At 57.8% G+C, this 18259-nt stretch overlaps 1 protein-coding gene across 1 annotated transcript in view; it reads left to right on the top strand.

Moving 5' to 3' along the window:
* Nucleotides 1-18259, top strand: part of CHCHD6 (coiled-coil-helix-coiled-coil-helix domain containing 6) — a 120946-nt gene that overhangs the window by 91633 nt on the left and 11054 nt on the right. Inside the window, exon 6 of the mRNA XM_081247212.1 lies at nt 4828-4898. Coding sequence (XP_081103338.1) covers nt 4828-4898 — 71 coding nt within the window. The remainder of the gene's footprint in view (nt 1-4827; nt 4899-18259) is intronic.

Consider the following 18259-nt stretch of genomic DNA (forward strand, 5'->3'; position numbering starts at 1 on the left):
AGAGGGAAGGGATGTGGGAACAGATGTATATGTATGACTGATTCACTTTGTTATAAAGCAGAAACGAATAATAAACAAACAAACAAAAAAACAGTGGCTGAAAGGGCAGCGCAAGGGGGTCGGGGGAAGGAGCAGAGTGGAGGGAGGGGTGGGGTCCAGGTGGGGTCTGGCGACTGGGGAAGGGGCCGGCACCAACGCGCGGGACGGGCAAAGATGCTGAACTGGCTTCACGAATGGCCAGCTGTTCAGTCCCGCAACAAAGCGGAAGTCCTGTCCCTTCACCTACTGTGTCACTGACTGCACGCCCAACAGTTTTTTGTTTTTGTTTTTGTTTTTTGCAGTATGCAGGCCTCTCACTGTTGTGGCCTCTCCCGTTGCGGAGCAAGGCTCCGGACGCGCAGGCTCAGCGGCCATGGCTCACGGGCCTAGCCGCTCAGCGGCATGTGGGATCTTCCCGGACCGGGGCACGAACCCGTGTCCCCTGCATTGGCAGGCGGAGTCTCAACCACTGCGCCACCAGGGAAGCCCGACCCAACAGTTTTAAAAGTTTTATGTTGACTATTTGAACTTTTTACAAAACACTTTTGTCTTTTCTTCTTTCTGTTTCTTATTATTTTCAAGTCAGGGATTCTCCAAATGCCCTTGCGTTCCTGTGGGCTTGGAGGGCCTTTGGTAGTTAGGCTGGTGAGTTTTCCGTATCCCTGGTGACTGGCTGGACGTGTTGAAGCACCGCAGGGTCTGGGGTCTCCCATCCTCACTCAGCTCCCTGCAGATTCTGGTGCTTCCTTGAGCCCCGGCCCCGACAGCTGCACTGATTTTGCTGGAACTCTCCCGGCTCTGGGCCTTCAGGTTCCTCTAGGCACAACCGCGTGTCTGCTCTGAGTCCAGTCTGCGTGGCCCCTGGTATGTTGCATCCCTTGCTGGAGGCATGCACGTTCGGGAGGCTGATGGACCGGCTCTGGGGCCTGCCTCTCTCCCTCGAGGTTCTGGCCCCTGGGCGGGATCGTCTGCCTCTGACTATCTGTCTGCGCCCGGCAGAGGGATAGACGTTCCTACCGGAAGCATAGCTCTGGGTGTGAAGGGCCAGTCTGTTGACTGGTCCCAGCCACGGCGCCTGGCCTGGGGGTCCACTTGAACCCCGTGGGCCCTGTGTCCCTGGTTGATGGTTCAGAGCTCACGGCCGCAGAGCAGAACCAGTGACTGTCTCTCTTACACTCTCCCGAAGTGTTTGCTGAAATGCTCTCACCTGGGTGAGGGGTCCAAGCTCGTGATCCTCACGTGGCCCCTGCGGTCTCTCTGGGCCTGGCCCCCAGCCTGCTCTTTGTCCCCGCCCGGTCTGCGAGCTCCTGGTGGGGCTGCGTCCACGGAGCGGCAGCTCAGAGACTTCACTGACCAGACAGACGCTGCATCCTGATCACGCTTTTGATCCGCCCTAGCGGATCTGCCTCTGCCCCCCTTTTTCAGCCGCTCCTGGTGGGGCCACGCTGTGCCGGCACCGCCGGCAGCTCTGGGGATAGGTCAGGCAAAGGGGCTGAAAACCCCTCCCTTGGTGGAGCTCGCCTCCTCCAGGAGATGCCCCTCTCTTTCCCTTGGCTGACGCGCATTTGGGTGTTAAGTTTTTAAGACATTTTTTGTTTCCTCTGTGCCAGGCCCCACCAGCTCTAAGCGTTTTATATGTGCCATCTCAGCGGCATTGGTAGCAATTCCCACGACACTGTATGGAGCACGCTCTGGGACCGTCCTCATTTCACGCAGAAGCCAGGGAGCCAGACGCCCCCCGCGGCCTGCGCCCACCCTCACAGCCCGGCGGCCTCTCACCGTTCCTGGGGCTCCCCTCCAGGCCGGCAGACCGAGCTCTGCTGTAGGGGCCCCCCGTCCTGGCTGCAGTGGGGACGGACAGCCCCCCTCAGTCCCCAGCCTCCCCCCTCCCTCTCTTTTGATCTCCAGAATCCAGCCCCTTGGAGAAATCAGACAGTATGAAATATGAAAACTGCTCGGGAAGTAATTGGAGAAACACTGACTCCTGAAGCCTGTTGAGATAAGGCTCACACCTTCTCGCTCACGTTATTTAATTTTTAATGGCAGGCTTAATTAATCGAGATCGGGTCTTCTGGTTTCAGACTCGCTCGCAGCAGCTGGAGGGGGAGGAGGGGCCCTGAAATCGTGGGGTCTGAATCTAGGGGAGGAGAGATCAGCGGTTGGGGGGAGCAGGGGGCAGCGGGGCTGCGGGGGTCGCTGTGTCATCCACGCGGCCACCCCCCCACTCAGCACAGCCTGAAGAGTGGAGCCTTGCTCGGCCCCATTGCCTGCGGCCGGGCTGCCGTGGGACCTTCAGCGCTCAGCAGGGTCTTGGTCGGGGGGCCCCCCGGTCCTTCCAGAAGCCCCTTGGTGGAGTCTGCAAGGGCCCTGCTCTCGCTGGCTGAGGCCTCAGAGTGCACGGCTTCCAGCGGCCCCAGGAAGCTGGGTGGACACGGAGCTGCTCCCTCAGGGCACGTGCGGGGGGGCATTGGGGGGCAGGGGGTCACTGGCGGTGCCTGTCCTGCTCAGGCAGGTTAGATGAGCAGAGGGCGTGGCAGGGGGCGGTCCTCTGAGTCATCCTGAGGCTGTAGAGGAAGCTGCACTGGGGTTATCACCACTTGTTGGCCCGAGGGCACTTCCTGCAACTAGCCTCACGACCACAGGTTCAAGCTGAGGTCACGGTCAGTGCAGCCACTGACGCAGGTCTCCCCAGCCGGGCGGTGCGTGGAGGTGCAGGGTCCCGGCGTCTGTGGGCCCGTCTGGGCTGCGGGTGCTCCCCTGGAAAGGGATGGTGCCCGGCTGCTCTCCCAGGAGGGCAGGCCTGAGCCGCGAGGCTGTCTGTGGGAGGGGATGGGTGGCTGGGGGCTTGTGGCTTCAGAAGAAGCAGTGGTGGCGTGTGGGTGGTACGGTCGTCCCGTGAGCCCGCCCCTCTCGACGCCCCGCGGGGAGGGCTGCCCGCCTGACGGCTAGGAGACAGGGCTCGAGGGAGGAAGTGACCCAAAGGGCAGACGCCGTGTGCAGAGAGAGTTAAAGCATGGACGTCCCAGGAGAGCGTCTGCTCGGCGGAGAGGGCCTGACCTGATTCACCTGTGTCCTTACTCCCTCCCCAGGGTCAGCGTTGGTTGACCGTCCACTGGTTGAGGTGGAGTTGGAGTCTCTTGGCTGGAGCATCAGGGCTGGACGGCTGGGCATCAGCACGTCCCTGTGGAGGGGGGGCAGCCGGGCTGGGTGGGGAGAGCCCCCGTTTATCTCATGCCTGTTGTGCGCTGGGTGTTCGCAGCTCCCATTGACCGTCAGAGGGGCCTCGGCTGTCTCCCTGGTCCAGGGGTGGGGAACGTGCCGGGGAGCGGCGGGGCGGCCTCAGTCTGCAGCTGGGGGTGGCGGCCTGGCAGCGGGCTCGGCCCAGCACGGCCCAGAGCAGAACCCCTGCCCTTTGTGGGCTCAGCTGCGCCTCGGAACACTGTTCCGCGTCCCTCCCAGCTGGCCCTTCCCAGGGGCCGTGGTACCAGGATAGGGCTGCCGGCCTGGTTCCGCCCCCCACCCCGGGTACAGACTCCGCCTTCGATGCCCTGCAGGTGCTTCGGGGACGTGCTCCCCGCGCCTGCCTTGGTTACCTTCCCTGCAGGTGGATGATGGGGCCCGTGGGGTATGGTGCTTGACCCGCACGGCTCTGATCTGGGCACCTGTCACCTCTTCACGAGTGGTTCGTTCCTTTTGGGCCAGGCTCCCTGTGTACTCCGTGGGGGTGGAGTGGGAGAGCCGGGCTTGGAGGCCGACGGGCTGTGGGGTCTCCGTTTCTGCGGGTCCCTTCACCTGCCTCACTGGCTGCTTGCAGGGCCTGACTGACCGGCCCCCGCGGGAGCCCTGAAGCCAGAAGCCTGCGTTTGCCCATCTGTGGTGGGAAGGGGCTACCTCAGGCTTGCACGGGCCCAGCAGCTCCACAGGGCATCTTTTTGGGGCGTCTGATGCCAGCCCCGTGTTGGGCTTCCTCTGGGTGGTTTCCTTCTCGAGCCTGCGTCCTTGGAGATGTTGGGTCCACCCGTGAGCCTCACGGGGTTCGGCCAGGAGCTGGTGTTGGGGGCCAGCTGTGTTTACGTTGGTCTCCTCTGGAGACGTGGCATGTGGGGTGCTGGGCCTGGGTGGCCTGAAGCCACTTGCCTTGGGGCACAAAGAAGTGGAGTGACTGACCGGAAGAATACTGCAGTGGCCCCAGGCTCCAGCCCAGCTCTGTCCTGCTGCCGTCCCCACACTGCTGGCCCTGTGCACACAGGGGGTGACCTCGGAAGGAGGGCAGCATGTGCCTCTGGGACTGCCTGGCAGTGCTGGTGAGTGCGGGGGTCCTGGGCTGTGGTCCCGGCACCGCTGCCTGCTGTGTGGCTTCGGGCAAGTTGCTTCACACCTCTGGGCAGCAGAGTCCACGTAAAGATGGGGTTGGACCAGACGAAGGCACGGCAAACTTCTTCTTTAAGATAGTGACCGTCATAGGCTGTGTGGGCCTCGCTGTCTCTGTGGACACTGTCGTAGCCCACGAGCCGCCACAGCCGTGCGGTCACAAATCGTGGGCATGGCCGTGTGCCCATAAAACTTTATTTACACGGTGGGGCAGGCCGGGCCAGGCCTCGCTCGTGGCGGGGGTGTGACCCCTGAGCCAGGGGCTCCATGTGTCCTGGCGGCCGCGGCTGGTCCATGACCTCCCTGCGATCCTGGTCAGGAAGTTGGCGCATGTGGACTCAGCACGGCTGCGGGTGGGGCTGCGGCCGGAGAGAAGCTTCCGTCTGGTAACCGGTCGGGTCTGTTTTCTCGTTGCAGAATCTCGAGACGTACAGACTGTCTTCACAGCAGTTCCACAAGGCAGCCTCGAAGATGGAGGGGGCGATCAAGTAAGAGCTTCCTCCTCCTGAACTCCGCCTGCGTTTGTAAAGTCTCCCAGCCCCGAGGCCGGATTGCAAGCTTCTCGAGGGGCTCAGATCCCCGCGCCTGGGGTCGGGGCAGAGCCAGCCACTCGAGAACCAGGTCCTGCGTGTCCTGTGAGCTGGGCCGGGCACTGCGCTCAGGCCCCTGAGGGAGTCAAGAAGGGCTGCTGCTGGGCACCCCCCGCCCCTGGGCGGGTTCCGGAGTGGCCTGGCCCTGACCCTCGAGCCTCTGCGTGACACTCGGTCAGGGGGCTGTCTTGCCTCTGGAAGGACAGGGTCGGGTGGCACAGGGCTGAGCACCAGTGTTCTGTCTGCCTGTCCTGCTCCTGCGCTGGGGGCCTTGGAGCCGAGTGTCAGGAACAGGGGTGCGGCAGCCTGTCGGCTGCAGATGCGCCTGTTGCGTCGGGTGCAGGTCCAGGAAGGTCTACAGGGGCCCCGTGGGGAAGGGAGAGCCGGTCCCTTGTGTGCAGGTGTCCCTGGGGACCCGTCGACCTTCATCAATCAGCTGGGGCCCCCATGCCTGCCCCTCCCTCTCCCAGGCCCGGTGCAGGGGGACCAGCTTGGATCTGCCACCTTGAGGTGACGGCGTATGGAGGTTTGGGGGACCAGGGGTGAGAGGCCGCTGCTGAAAGCCGTGGGGGTGCCCGGAGGGGGACATCCCGTCCAGACCTGGTGCCGCAGGGACCCCCGAAGCCGGGGAGGTGCCGTGGGTCCTGGTCGAGCTGACTGAAGGGAGGGTGTGGGGAGGAGAATCTTCTCTTGCAGGTCAGCCCTGGGGCAGTGACGGGAACCGGGGAGCAGGACCCTCCCACTCCCCGGGGGGCGACGGAGACCTGGGACCCCGAGGACGGAGCGTTCTCGCTGCCCCGGTGGGGTCCCCACCTCTCCCAGATGAGATTCCAGCTCACCGGAATCACAGGCAGTGGGTGACAGGGAGAGGTTGGGCGACAGCCACCCAGGAATGTGACCCCTAGAAGTGGGCAGGCCCTCGCCAGGCTCCCGAGTGGGGCAGCCCCCGCCCTCTTTCCCTGGATCTCGACCTACCTGCAGGGGAAGGAGCTGGAGAGCTGCCAGGGCTCTGCCGTCAGCGCTGCCGCGTTTTGTCACCCTCCATGTGGCCCCATCCTGAGGGGGGACTCGGGTGGATTTCACTGTCACCTCCTGTTTCATTCTCGTGCCCTCTGAAGGCAAGGGCGGTGGCGTGTGTGGTGCAGGGGGACTCTGTTCACGGCATCCTGGGCGACGCCCCCTGTAGAGCGTGTGACTGAAGGGTCGGTGCCCCTCGTCTGCTGTCGGTGGTTCCATCTTGCAGACTGGGAACTGGGGCCAGAGAGGTCGGGTGGCTCCCTCACCTGCCCACAGCCACGCCTGGACGTGCGGCGGGGGCCAAGCTCAGCTTGGACAGCTTCGGGGCCTCGGGGCCTCACTGTTTGTCTTGGCGGCTTTGCTGTCCCATGGAGGCCCCTGTGGACGTAAGGTGGGCGGCGGGACGGAGGTGAGAGCCCAGCAGACCTGGACCCAGACCTCGGCCCTGCCTCCTGCTGGGTTTCCTGTCTGTGGGTGAGACCCCCGTGGACGGTGGACCTGGGCCGTCAGCGGCTGCTGCTGTGCCTGCGTGACGGTGGTTAGCGATGGTGGCCGTTTATTCAGTTGTCCCTTCACCACACCTAGCATGGCAAAGTGTGGGACAGATTTAATATGTAAATTGAGTTCACTAAAAAAACTGTTGTAATTTCCCAAACAGAGCCAACAAGGAGGCAGAATCAGAGATTGTTTTACTTAAAACCTGGGGTGGGGACCGAGTCCTTGGTAGGAGAGTTCGCATTTGCAAATGTTTGTCGATTGTATCGTAAATACCACGGAAGTAAATGCAGCTGCTGACCGCGGTCATATCGGTCGGAGCATTTTCTTCTAAGACAGTGGGCATCTTTTAGCAACTCTGAGTCCATGGAGCGGTCACTTAGGTGGTTAACCAGATGCCTGTGCGTTTTTCACACACGGACACGGAGCACAGAGCGCCTGCATCCGCCAGGCACCTTGCTTGGCACTAGTGACAGGACCACAAGGAAGACAGCTTCCGTCCCTGCCAGCCGGGAGCTTACAGCATTTAGGGAATGACAAACAACATTTAAAAACTAACCGCACAAAAACCATTTGCCCAAACAATGGCTGATGACAGTGATGAGCCGTGAAAGACAGTGAGTGAAGAAGCTCGGCCTGAGGCCCCGACCCAGACCCCAGACCCGGGCGGGCATGGAGTGGGGGTGTCCTACACTTAAACGGACTCCTCAGGACCCGAGACGTGGGCCAGAGCAAGCAAGGAGGGAGAGAGGGCTTCTCAAAAGAAGGTCAGCGGGTGCGGAGGCCCCAGGCAGGAAGCGATTAGCGTGTTCAAGGCCTTGACGTTGGGCTGCTGAAGGGGTGGATGAGGAGACTGGGCAGAAGCCAGAGCCCGGGACTTTGTAGCCGGTTCCAGCCTGCTCTCCTTCCTAATATATGCATTCGAAGTAGCAATTGCTTTGCAGCTTTAGCTACACCCTACAAGTTTTGGTTTATAATTCTGTTCAGAGATTTTCTGATTTTCACTCTGATTTCTTTGACTCCTAGCTTGTTTCAAAATATATTGCCTACTTTCCAGACACTGGTCATTTTCTCGTTCCCTTCTAGAGCGTTGATTTCTGGTTTAATTCTGTGATTAGAGAACACGCCGTAAGTCCTTGAGACACTCTGAGCGTCTTCACGGCCCAGCGAGTGGTTGGCTCCGGCAGACCTTCCGTGTGCGCGTGACGTAGCGGCTCCGCGGAGACGTCGCTCAGCCCTGCTCAGGTCCTCTGCATCGTTACCCTGTGTGGATTTATGGGTGCTTCCTGGGATCACTTGCTTCTCACTGAACTACTTCTTTAGTGTTTCTTTTAGTGTAGTTTGCTGATCACAGAGCCTCTCTGTTTTGAATTGTCTGGAAACATCCTCACTTTACCCTCAATTGGAAGCAGATAGCAGTCCCCTTGCCATTGGCTTTTTCAGGGACTCTTTCTACTCCGTGATACCTATTTTTCCCTGGAGAAGTCGGTGTGGATGTTATTGTTCCTCCTTTGTACTAATTCTTTTTTTCTCTGTCCGATTTTCAGACTTTGTCTTTGGTTCTTTAGCATTTTGACTCTGGTGTGCCCAAGTTTAAATTTTCTTTCTTTTTTCCTGCTTGGGGTTCATGCCTTGGGGTTCGACGTCCTTTCATTCGTTTTAGAAGATTTTCAGTCATTCCGTTTTCAGATGAAACTCTGCCTGTCTTGTCTTTCTTCCTCTCTGGAATGACTGTCTCTCCCGTGTCTCCACGCTCTTTTTTCTGGTTTTCCTCACTGTTTCTTCATCTCTATGCTGTAACCTGAGTCTTCTCTATTGACTTTTCACTTCACTAATCCTCTCTCTAATGTGTCATCTGCTTTAAGCCTATTTAATGAATTCTGAATTTCAATTACTGCATTTTTTCAATTCTAGAAATTCTGTTTGCATTTTCTCCCCCAGTGTCTGGTGGGATTCTGGTTTTTGCCACCTGAAGTCTTGAACATATTCATTGTAGTTCTTTTGACATCATCTGCAGGTCTGTTCCTGTTGCCTGTTTTTTCCTCGTGGTTCTGTTTCTCCGTGTGCCTGGTACTTCCTGATTGAATGCCAGGCATTAGAGGGAAGGTACACAGGCTTCCCCAGAGGTGCTCACCCCTGTCCTTGATGGGCCAGCATGGAGGCAGATCACGTAAACCCTGATGGACTGAGCTGACTGGGTCCTGCCTGCAGTCTTGGTGGAGCTCAGGCTTCCTGACTGACCCCTGTCCCTAGGGTCTGGCTGTCCAGGGCTCCTTGTTCTTGGCGAGCTCGAAAGCCCCATGTTTGCTTCCTCAACTCTATGAAACTTCTGAGAATTCTACTCTGCCCTTCAGTGGCTTTTTACTTAGGCTCTGAGTTTCCTGCCATGAGACTTCTTGAGCTCAAGGATCTGAAGAATGCTTTAAAGGAGGAAAACCCCTGAGTGTGCCTCCCTTCTCCCTGGAGTCCCGATCCCTTGAGTCCCAGCCATGCTGTGCCTCCACCGTCCCGAGAGAGCTCCAGAGACCCTCCTGGCCTCTCTGCCTTTTAGCAGAAGCTGTTTGCCCAACACCAAGAATTGGCAAAAACTTAGGGGGATGGGAGGGGAGGCGGCTCCAGGAATGAACACTCACCTCCAGAGTCCCTTCTCCTCATCGCCTTGGCCATCAAGTTGTACTTCGTCTTGTCCTTAGAAGCCTTCAAACAGATGTTTGAATTCCAACTTTAAATTTTTTTCCTGGAGGAGAGTGTAGTTCTTCCACCAGCTGCTCCCCTGTGGCTGGGAGTCCCGGCTTCACTTTTGAGGAAGGGGTTAGAGTTTGCCAAGCAGAAAACAGCACCGTGGGTCACATTGGCTGTGTTAGACGTTGACGGACAGTGACCCTCCCAACTTCACGCTGGCCTCTCGAGCTCTCCTGAGGCTGCCAGGCCCAGTGTATCCTCGGGGGTCAGCAAGCACTTGGCCTGAGGAGGAGCACGGGCGGCGAGGCCAACATCCACCGGCTGGGGCTCTGGTTTCGGAAGGGTTCCATTGCTGAGGCAGAAGCAAATAACCCAGTACGCACGCACACACGCACACACGCACACACACACCCTCTACCTCACAACAGCACGGAAGGCGGGATTGCTGGGGTTTCCTGAAGGAAGAGATTAAGACCCCGGGGAACATCCTGCATTTATTGTCACATCTATTTGTTATGATAACCTCTGTCCTCTTCCTGTGGGAGTCATCCAGAGCTGCTCTCGGCACCCCCTGGCAGGAAACTCGTACAGCTCCCAGCCCCACCGAGGGCGGCCCTCAAAGAGGTCAGCACAGGGGAGCCGAAAGATGCAGGCTATTGACTGTTTCCTGGGACTGAGTCACCGTGCTGCAGGGACTGTGACCAGAGAGGCCTGGTCCGTGAGGACACAGCTGCTGGGCTGCCCACCTCACCTGGGCCGGGCTCCTGCCTGACGTGGGCCCACCTGAGGGAGGGGCTGTTTTTCAGGTGTGTGAGCTTCCCCGTCTGCATCTGTCAGGGACCTAATGATGGAACGGTGATTGTCTATGGAGACAGTGCTTGTGGGCTTGAATCCTGAATACGACGGGTTCAAACATCCTCCAATCCAGGTGGTGCTGTATTAGCCTGAATTCAAAGGATGTGTCTGTCTCTGACTTCCTTACCTTACCTAACCTGTTAAAAGGAGCATTGTCTATTCAGAAACTTACCAAAACACGTGGTTTAAACGGGTGTACCTGGCTCTTTGAGAGGTTGACAAATCAAAACCCATTTAATAATTCATTCACAAGACAAAGTGCAGGTAATCCATTTCTTTAAGGATATCAGGTGCGGCGGCTGTGCCGGAGCCTGTGTGGTTCAGGGTCTCCTGGTGTGAAGCGTGTGGCAGAGGCCAAAGCCGCATCGGCACCTTGTGGGCTCGCTTCCTGGACTGTGAAACGGGGCGGGGATGGTGCCTCTTTTGCTCAGGCTCCTGCGAGGGCCGAGTAGTCCCCACGGGTGCTCAGGACCCACGGTAGGGGTAGCGTGGGGTCCGAACCAGGTCCGATGGGGCCCAGGCCTGCTGTTTCCTCCTGGGCCGTGGTGCCCATTCATAGACATCCGGCAGAGACGTCGCTGCAGGCTGGCAGGCTGACTGGCTCCCATGGCCCGTGGACAGCGGCCACCGGGTTTCTCCGGGCAGAGTCTCCTTGTGATCTACTCGTGACTGGCCTCGAGCGGGGAGGCTCCCCCTTCAGGGACTCTCTCCACGGCCTGCCCCGGCCCAGGCCACATCCACAGAGACGGCTGGGTGTGTTTGCCATGTGACTCGCTGCCCCCGTAGGGCTCTCCGTCGTCCCTTCTCTCTGCAGACAGGATTAGGTGGCGGTGATCTGGGCCCTCTCCCAGAGGGAGAGCTGGTGCCACGTGTCAGGGTGCACGGACACATCTCCCGAGGCGGCACCGCCCTCTGGGCTCGCCGGGGTGGACCTGGGGCTGAGACCCCCGCTGGGCGCCCCTTCTGTCCCCGCACTGTGCTCCACTGGCCCTCAGGCTTCTGTGGGCAGGAGCCGTGTTTGCTGCTTTGTGTCCCGGGCCCCGGACCGGAGCACCCGCGTGGTATATCCAGTGTGATCATTGCTTTACCACCGTGTGAATGATGCCCTCCCGGGCAGAGGCCACGGGGCTTCCCGGCTGATTTGGCTCTGCCGTCAGGGCCATGTGGGCAGAGACCCAGGCGTGGTGCCGGAGAAAGCAGGGACCTGCATGGGAGGAAGCAGGTGTCAAGGGGTGGGCCTGAGGCTCGGGTGTGGCTGCAAGGGTGGCCCGGTCGCAGGTGTGAAGGGCCTTCTGTGCGTGTGAGAGAACTGGAATGCGTCCTGCAGGCAGCGGCAAGCGTGAGAAAGCTTGTAAGCGGGGATTCGTGTTCTAGAAAGATGCCTGGCAGCATCTGGGAGAGGCTGAGACGGCGCCAGTGCCGAGGTGGAGGTGGGGAGCCCACGTGGGCCCCGCTTTGGCACCGCCAGCTGGTGACTCTCCCTCTTGGCAGACAGACACACGAGGCCTCTGCACATGAGCTGGGCCCCCGACGAGGATGCAGTGGGACAGCGGGCGGAGGGTGGCTGAGACTCTGGGGACCGTCCCTGGCTCCGGAGCAGAACCAAGAGATGAGAAGGGGCCGTGCAGACCCCCAGGCTCGGGTGCCGGGGGGAGGCCAGGGTCCAGCAGGAAGGAGGGAGGCTCCTGACCGGGGAGAGCGTCTGCGGGCCCCCAGCCAGGAGGGGCAGGGGAGCCTCCTGAGGACCACAGGCGGTGGGCTCAGAGCCTGTCCTACGGGGCGTGAGCCCCCGGCGGACCCCACCCCACGTGGCCGCAGCCTCCAGGGGCGCCTGGCCGCCACCCGGTGCCTTCTTACTGCTCGGAGACCCGTGACTCAGGAAGCTGGGCTCAGAGACGACGGTCTGTTAACCCCTCCCCTCGGCCGAGACGAGACGGCCCTCATCCCAGCTCTGCTAACGCCTGTGGCTTCGGGAGTGATGCCCCCATCCCGGAAGGCTCCGATCTTTGTGCCACTTTCCCTTTGCTTGGAGGGCCACGTTTCAGACCGTCTTCTGGGGATCAGCTGCTGTCGCAGTGGAGGGGTGTTCCCTTTTCCGTCAGTGAGGGGCTGCGCCGGGCAGCGCCCTCCGGGCAGCGCCCTCCTGGCAGCGCCCTCCTGGCAGCGCCCTCCGGGCAGCGCCCTCCTGGGGTTTACTCTTCCGAGTCTGTCGCCTCCCTGGTCTGCTGCCGAGAGGAAGCTCTGCTTAGGGTCCCGCGTGCTCACCTGTGCCAGCGCCGCACGCCCTGTCCTCCCGAGAGGCAGCCCCGCCGAGGGCTCGGGACAGTCGAGTGGCCATTGTTGTAGGTCTCAGAGCCCCTCAGATCCGGGCCCCATGGACCGGGCTCCCGTCCCTTGGCGGCGACAAGGGCAGGGCTCTGCTGACCTCCCGGATGCCGCACCGCCTCCAGGTGCCAGGTGTCGCAGGACCAGGGCAGGGTCTCCAGGAAGGGTGATCTCTGCAGCCTCTGCAAGCACGTCTGTGAGAGGTCCGTGGTTACGTGTTAGCATCCCGCCAGCCTCCAGGCCCCTGGAGGAAAGGCTGCAGGGTCCGAAGGGTCGGGGGCTCCACCCACCCCACCCAGGAGCTCTCTGTCCTGCGGGTCCGCCTCCGGAGAAGTGGCGTGTGTGGTACGGGCTGGCCACGTGCCGCCCTGGGGCTTCCCTTGCACTCACGGCACGGCTGTGGGTCCAGGCTGGAGTGGACCCTGGTTTTATCGTCCAGGACAGGCCCTGTGTTCCTGGTGTGGTCAGACCGCAGAGAATCGAGAGCCACTAGTCCAAGGCTTCTCCACAGTCCAGTCTCGGGGAAGTTGAGGGCACATACCCTGGGCCGTGATTCCTAGGAACGCTTTAAAGTGTCCCCAGACCGTCCCTCCCGCTGTTGCCCCCTGCTCCCACCCAACACACGCACAAATGAGGGGACGCCGTGAGCCACCGTGTGGAGGCACCCCCGAAACCACAGGGCCCATGGGCAGCCCCTCGCTGGCCGCAGCGCCGTCCTAGCTCGCTGCCACTGCCTGGTCAGCTGGACTCCACTGACCGTCCATGCAGCGCTTCCGGCAGGCCGACCCCCAGCTCCTACGAGAGACTCCTGGCGGGGTCGTGGCGCTCTGACTCTGGCTGCCCCACTCTTCTGTGAATTTCCCGCGGTGGATGGGCCGCCTTTCAGGCGTCTCGTGAGGACACTTGTCCCACTGCCCAGGAGTTTCGCTTGAGCTGACACACGATTTTCCTCCCCACCTGTCCTGTGAGCAGCCTGACCGGTGAATTGGCTCATAGCAGCCACCTTGGGGTCCTTGGCCCTGGCAGGGCTGGCACTGTCCCCTAGGGCGTCACTGTCACAGCCCTGCTTTTGTCAGAGCTGGGCTGAGGGAATGTGCTGCCCCTTTCTTTCCTTTGACATTGTCTCCTTCGTCAGGTAAACAAGCTTCTACCTCAGGCAGGTATGAGTTTCTAAATATGGGTTAGAAATATAAAATGGTTTAAAAGTAAAAGATATGGTCACCTCGGTCCTAGATGAGAAAAATGTGTTTATGACACATGATTCCTTGTTTTAAGGACACAACTGCTTAGATCTGGGAGTCGTTTGGGGAAGAGCGTGTATCTTGAACGTGGCTCTGGGGTTCCCAGGTGACTGCACGTCCCCTGCCGTGTCTTGGGTGATGCAGGATGCTAGCCGCAGCCATCGGCGCTGTTTCCGCCTGGATCCTGGTTTCTGGTGGCAGCACGGCAGTGTTGGTGTGAAGCAGAGGGGACGCTGGTCTCCCTGTGATGTCCCTTCCTCTGTGCCTCTCGCTCTTCAGAGCCTCCCTCCCTCCAGGGACCGGGCATTGAGGCCCAGCACATCCTGTGCCATGCTGACCACTAGGTGACCTTGAGGCAGGTATGAGCCCTCCCGGGCAGGCAGCCCCATCCGCCCTAACCCAGTCGCATGATGTCTAGTCCTCCAGACCCTGACCTACACGATAACTAGTCCTCAGGGCCCAGGCTGAAATCCCAGAAGGAGGACAGCACCGCGCGGTGAAACAAGGTGCGACCACGTCTGGTTGCCTGGCTGGAGAGTGTAGGGTGGGAGCCATGGTGACAAAAGGCTCTTTGCTCTCAGGGTTTGTTGCTGTAGCTTGTGTATCAGCTCAAAACCATGCGCAGCTCAGTCCAAATGCCTATTTAAGCAAAGGCCAAAAGTCTGGTTGAAGCTATAACAGGAAAAATAGGATTTTTATAATACAAAGCTTGCCATTTGTCTTGGATATAAAATTTCTGACACTTTCCATATGGTAAAAATGAGCAGTGAAGCTGTGTTTATTTCTTCAAAGGTAGCAGAATGCATCTTGAGGAATTAAGAAAAATTATGAGGGGTGATTGTGCAGCATAGCACATCTCTAACACAGATTAAACGGAACTGTTTGGGAGGTAAAATGCATTCCAGAGAGGGCCAAACAGTGCTGGGTCAGGTGGTAACAGCTGGGCTCCGGCTTTCGCTTGGGGCCGATGTGGCAGGAAGTTGCCGGTGCTAGGCCAGGAGCCCATGTAGATTCCACACCAGCAAGGCCTGGGCCCCTCCCGTGCAGTGTGTGTGTGCTTGGCCTGTGCAGAGTGGGTCACACATGACACCTCGCACAGTGGGCCCAGCCGGAGCAGAGGCTGCAGCTCCTGTGGGCTTGCGAGGCAGACGGGAGGGAGGCCCTGGCACTCGGTGGATGCTGCCTGTGGCCCAGGCACCTGACGATGTCACCTCGCTCGTTCTGTGGACAGGATCATGGGGAGTCGTGCTGTGAACGGGCTTCCCAAGGGGACAGCGCCAGTGGTCAGGAGAGGCCCGTTGCCCAGGCTGCCCCTGCCAGCCTCCCGCGTCCGCCGAGTCCACCCGAGGGGAGAGGGCATGAGTGCCGGGGTCTGGGCTCTTTCTGAAGGCTTGGGAAGCTCTGAACGGATGGCAGTGGGCGAGTTTCAGGATGATGGCTCTAGAGGTGGCAGGTGAAGTGTGTTGAGCTGAGGCTGCCGTCCTGTCCTGTGTGGTTGATGGTTGTTACAGCCGAGCGTCTCTGCCCTGATTCATGCTCGTTTCAGCCTGCTGTACCAGCCTGTCTCTCAGCGTGTGTGCTTGCGTGTGCACGGCGGGGCGGGTGCATGCGCCAGGGGAAAGGAGAGAGGGTGCCCGTGACACCTGTGATTCGTGACCACGGGGCAGGCAAGGGTCACGTCCTTCCCATTCCTGAGCAGCGGTGGCACAGGTGGGGTGCCGGAGCCATACGGTCGGTCTCGTAGCAGATCCACCGGAAGAGGCATGCATTCCTTTGACTCTGTGAGCACGTTGATTTCTATTTCAGACTTTTCAGAGAGAAGCATTTCTTTATTTGCTCCCAATTCAACAAGGATTTAGCTCCTACTTTGTGCACATGCCCATTTGCTTTGCATTCCACACCCACCTGTCTTCGTTCTCTCTGATTATGTGTGTGTGTGTTCAGATATACATAATACCTTGCAGTGCACTTGTAGAATCCATCCAGATCTATAACGTATGGATGTGGTGTCTGCACATTGTTTGATTTGCTGTTTACTATAGCATCTTGAAGTCATCAGTGATGAAAATATCCAGATGATTATGTATCTTTACAGTTTTTCAAAATGAAAAATAGTTTTGTCTTCTGCTTAGAAAAGTGATACATGAATATTGTAAAAAATCAAACGATGCAGAAAAGTATTAAAAAGTTAAAAAAGCCCAAATTTCGCCCTGCTTAAGTTGTGGTGACGTCACTCTGAGCTGAGCACACACACAGTTGGACATAAGTGGGCTCGTGGAAACACACGTCACCTCCCTCGTCCGCATTCTGTGGGCCTGTGTCCATGTTGGTAAATGTGCATTTACATGTTCACTTTTCATACCACATTGTTATTCTAGATGGTCAGAATTTATGTAATTGCTCACTTATTGATGAATCCTGGGGAGTTTTCTGATCGCTTTTCACCAATATAATGATAACTGCAACAAATAGGGTTTATCTGTTGTGCACTTATTTAAAACCTTGTAGAGGGAATTGTTGGGTCAGAGAACACACACACACACACACACACACACAACTGTGTATTTATATGTGTATATTTATGTGTTTACATTTTACTTACTGGCTCTCCAGAACAATGGAGGCCCTGTACCAATTTTCACTCCAAACAATGATGCTGGACGGTGTCCATTTCCCCAAGCACAGGATTTTAACAGTATTTCTAAAAAACATCTTTGCCAATCTCACAACCAAAACCAAACAAACAAAACCTCTTTTTTAAACTTCCTCATTTCTTCCAGGATCGGTGAGGTTAAACCCTTCCAGAAATTACTAGCTGTTTTCATTTCTTCTTTTGTGAATTACTTACGTATGGCCTTCGCCCTTTTTTCCTTATTAATTCTTTTTAAAAGGTCTTTGTGTAACAGTGTTATTAATCTTTTATGTCCATTGTGACTATTTTTTGAGTTTAATTTCTGTCCTTTGGAAGTTGATGGGGGGATAGGGACCCAGTGCATTTTTGCTGTTGTTAATTTTTCTGTTTGTGACTTAGGTTCTATCACAAAGGCCTTCCTTCCCACCATACCCACATTCTTAGGATGAGAACCGCTATGACTTGCTCCCCACTAAGGCGTGCTCCAGATGACCCCACTGTGGTTCCTTAGCTGTGGGGTGTGGAGTACAGATCCACGTGGGGTCTCTCCCAAATGGGAGGCTCTCTGTCCCATCAGCACAATGTGAAAGTCCACCCAGTCCTGCGCTAACGTCCTTGGGTTGTGTTTCTGGACTCTTTTCCGGGGCCAAGCCTGCACGTTTTAGATATGTATAAAACATACTATGTAGCTACACTAATTTAAAATATTAAATATCCATCAGAGCAAGTTCTTCTACCTGGGTGATCTTTTTCCAACTTGCTTTTTCAAATGAATTTAGAATCACTTTGTCAAACTTTCTCTACCCCACTCCCAGCTGGAAAAAAAAAGGAAAACCTGGTGGGCTCTTTTGGGACAGATACATCCTTTTGAATCCATTCAGTCCTCTCGAACTGCCATCCTTGTTGTGTTCTATTTTGCCTTATTTTGAAATAATTTCAAGCCCATAGAAAGGTCCCAAGAACAAGAACTGTTGCCTTAAGCCAGGTCCCCGACCGGTCACACTAGAGCGCCCTCACTGCCTCCCTCTAGACAAAAAGACTGTCTTTTCCTGACATGGTGACCTGTTGCCGCTAAGTGTTCTAGACCACCGTGCACCTCCCAGGACCGTGCTCCGTGACCACACACAGCTCCTCTGGTCGGGAAGCCCTCGCTGACTCAGCCACAGACCACAGGCACGCCCCCCGCTGCCCACCGCGGCCCTTTCCTTTCTGGCCCAGGAGTTTGTGCTGCACCTCCGTGACCATCCGTCTCCAGCTGGGGCCGTTCCTTGGTCTTCTCTGTCTCTCATGACCTCGACAGTCTAAAAGGGTACAGGCCTCTCTTTCTGAAGGGTGACCTCAGCCTGGGTCCGCCCGATGCTTCCTAATGGCCAGCCTCAGGCCGTGCGTTCCCAGCAGGAAGGCCCCCCAAATGGTGCCGTGCCTTTCCGGGTGGGTCCCACCTCTCCACTAGGGATGTGGACCATGACCCGGTCACGGTGGGTCTGCCTGGTCTCTCTGCACAGGCTGTGTCCCCTTGTGCTTGATCCCTGCTCTGTGGGAGGTTCTCCAGGGTGTGTCCAGATCTTGATGCCTCAGCCTCGGCCTCTAGGGGCTACTCTCCCCTGAACCAGCCACCACGGTCGGGGTGGCCCATGGCAGTTGTTTACTTGCATCGGTTCCTCTACATTTATGAATTGAATTAAAGGGAGAATTTCCCTTCTCCCCCACTGAGGTGTTCGTTTGTTCGTTTATGTTAGGACAGAGTCAAGGAGTCACAGTGCCTTGTTGGGTTGTAATAAATTCCCTCATTGATGTCGTTGCTCACGTGGTCCAGGATTCTGCCTTCAGACACACTCTTCTGTCCTTTTGATGTGTGGCTTCACGCTCTGAGTGGCCTTCACTCTCTGGCACAGGTGTTCCGGCCCCAGCCCTGGAATCAGCCGCGTCTCCACTCTGTTCTGTTTACTGCAGAGTGGCGCTTAGAAACCAAGATCTGGGCGCCGGGCATGCTTGCTGCTGCTGGGGTCAGT

Source organism: Mesoplodon bidens (genome assembly GCF_964165515.1).
Source record: "Mesoplodon bidens genome assembly, chromosome: 10".
Lineage (NCBI taxonomy): Eukaryota > Metazoa > Chordata > Mammalia > Artiodactyla > Ziphiidae > Mesoplodon > Mesoplodon bidens.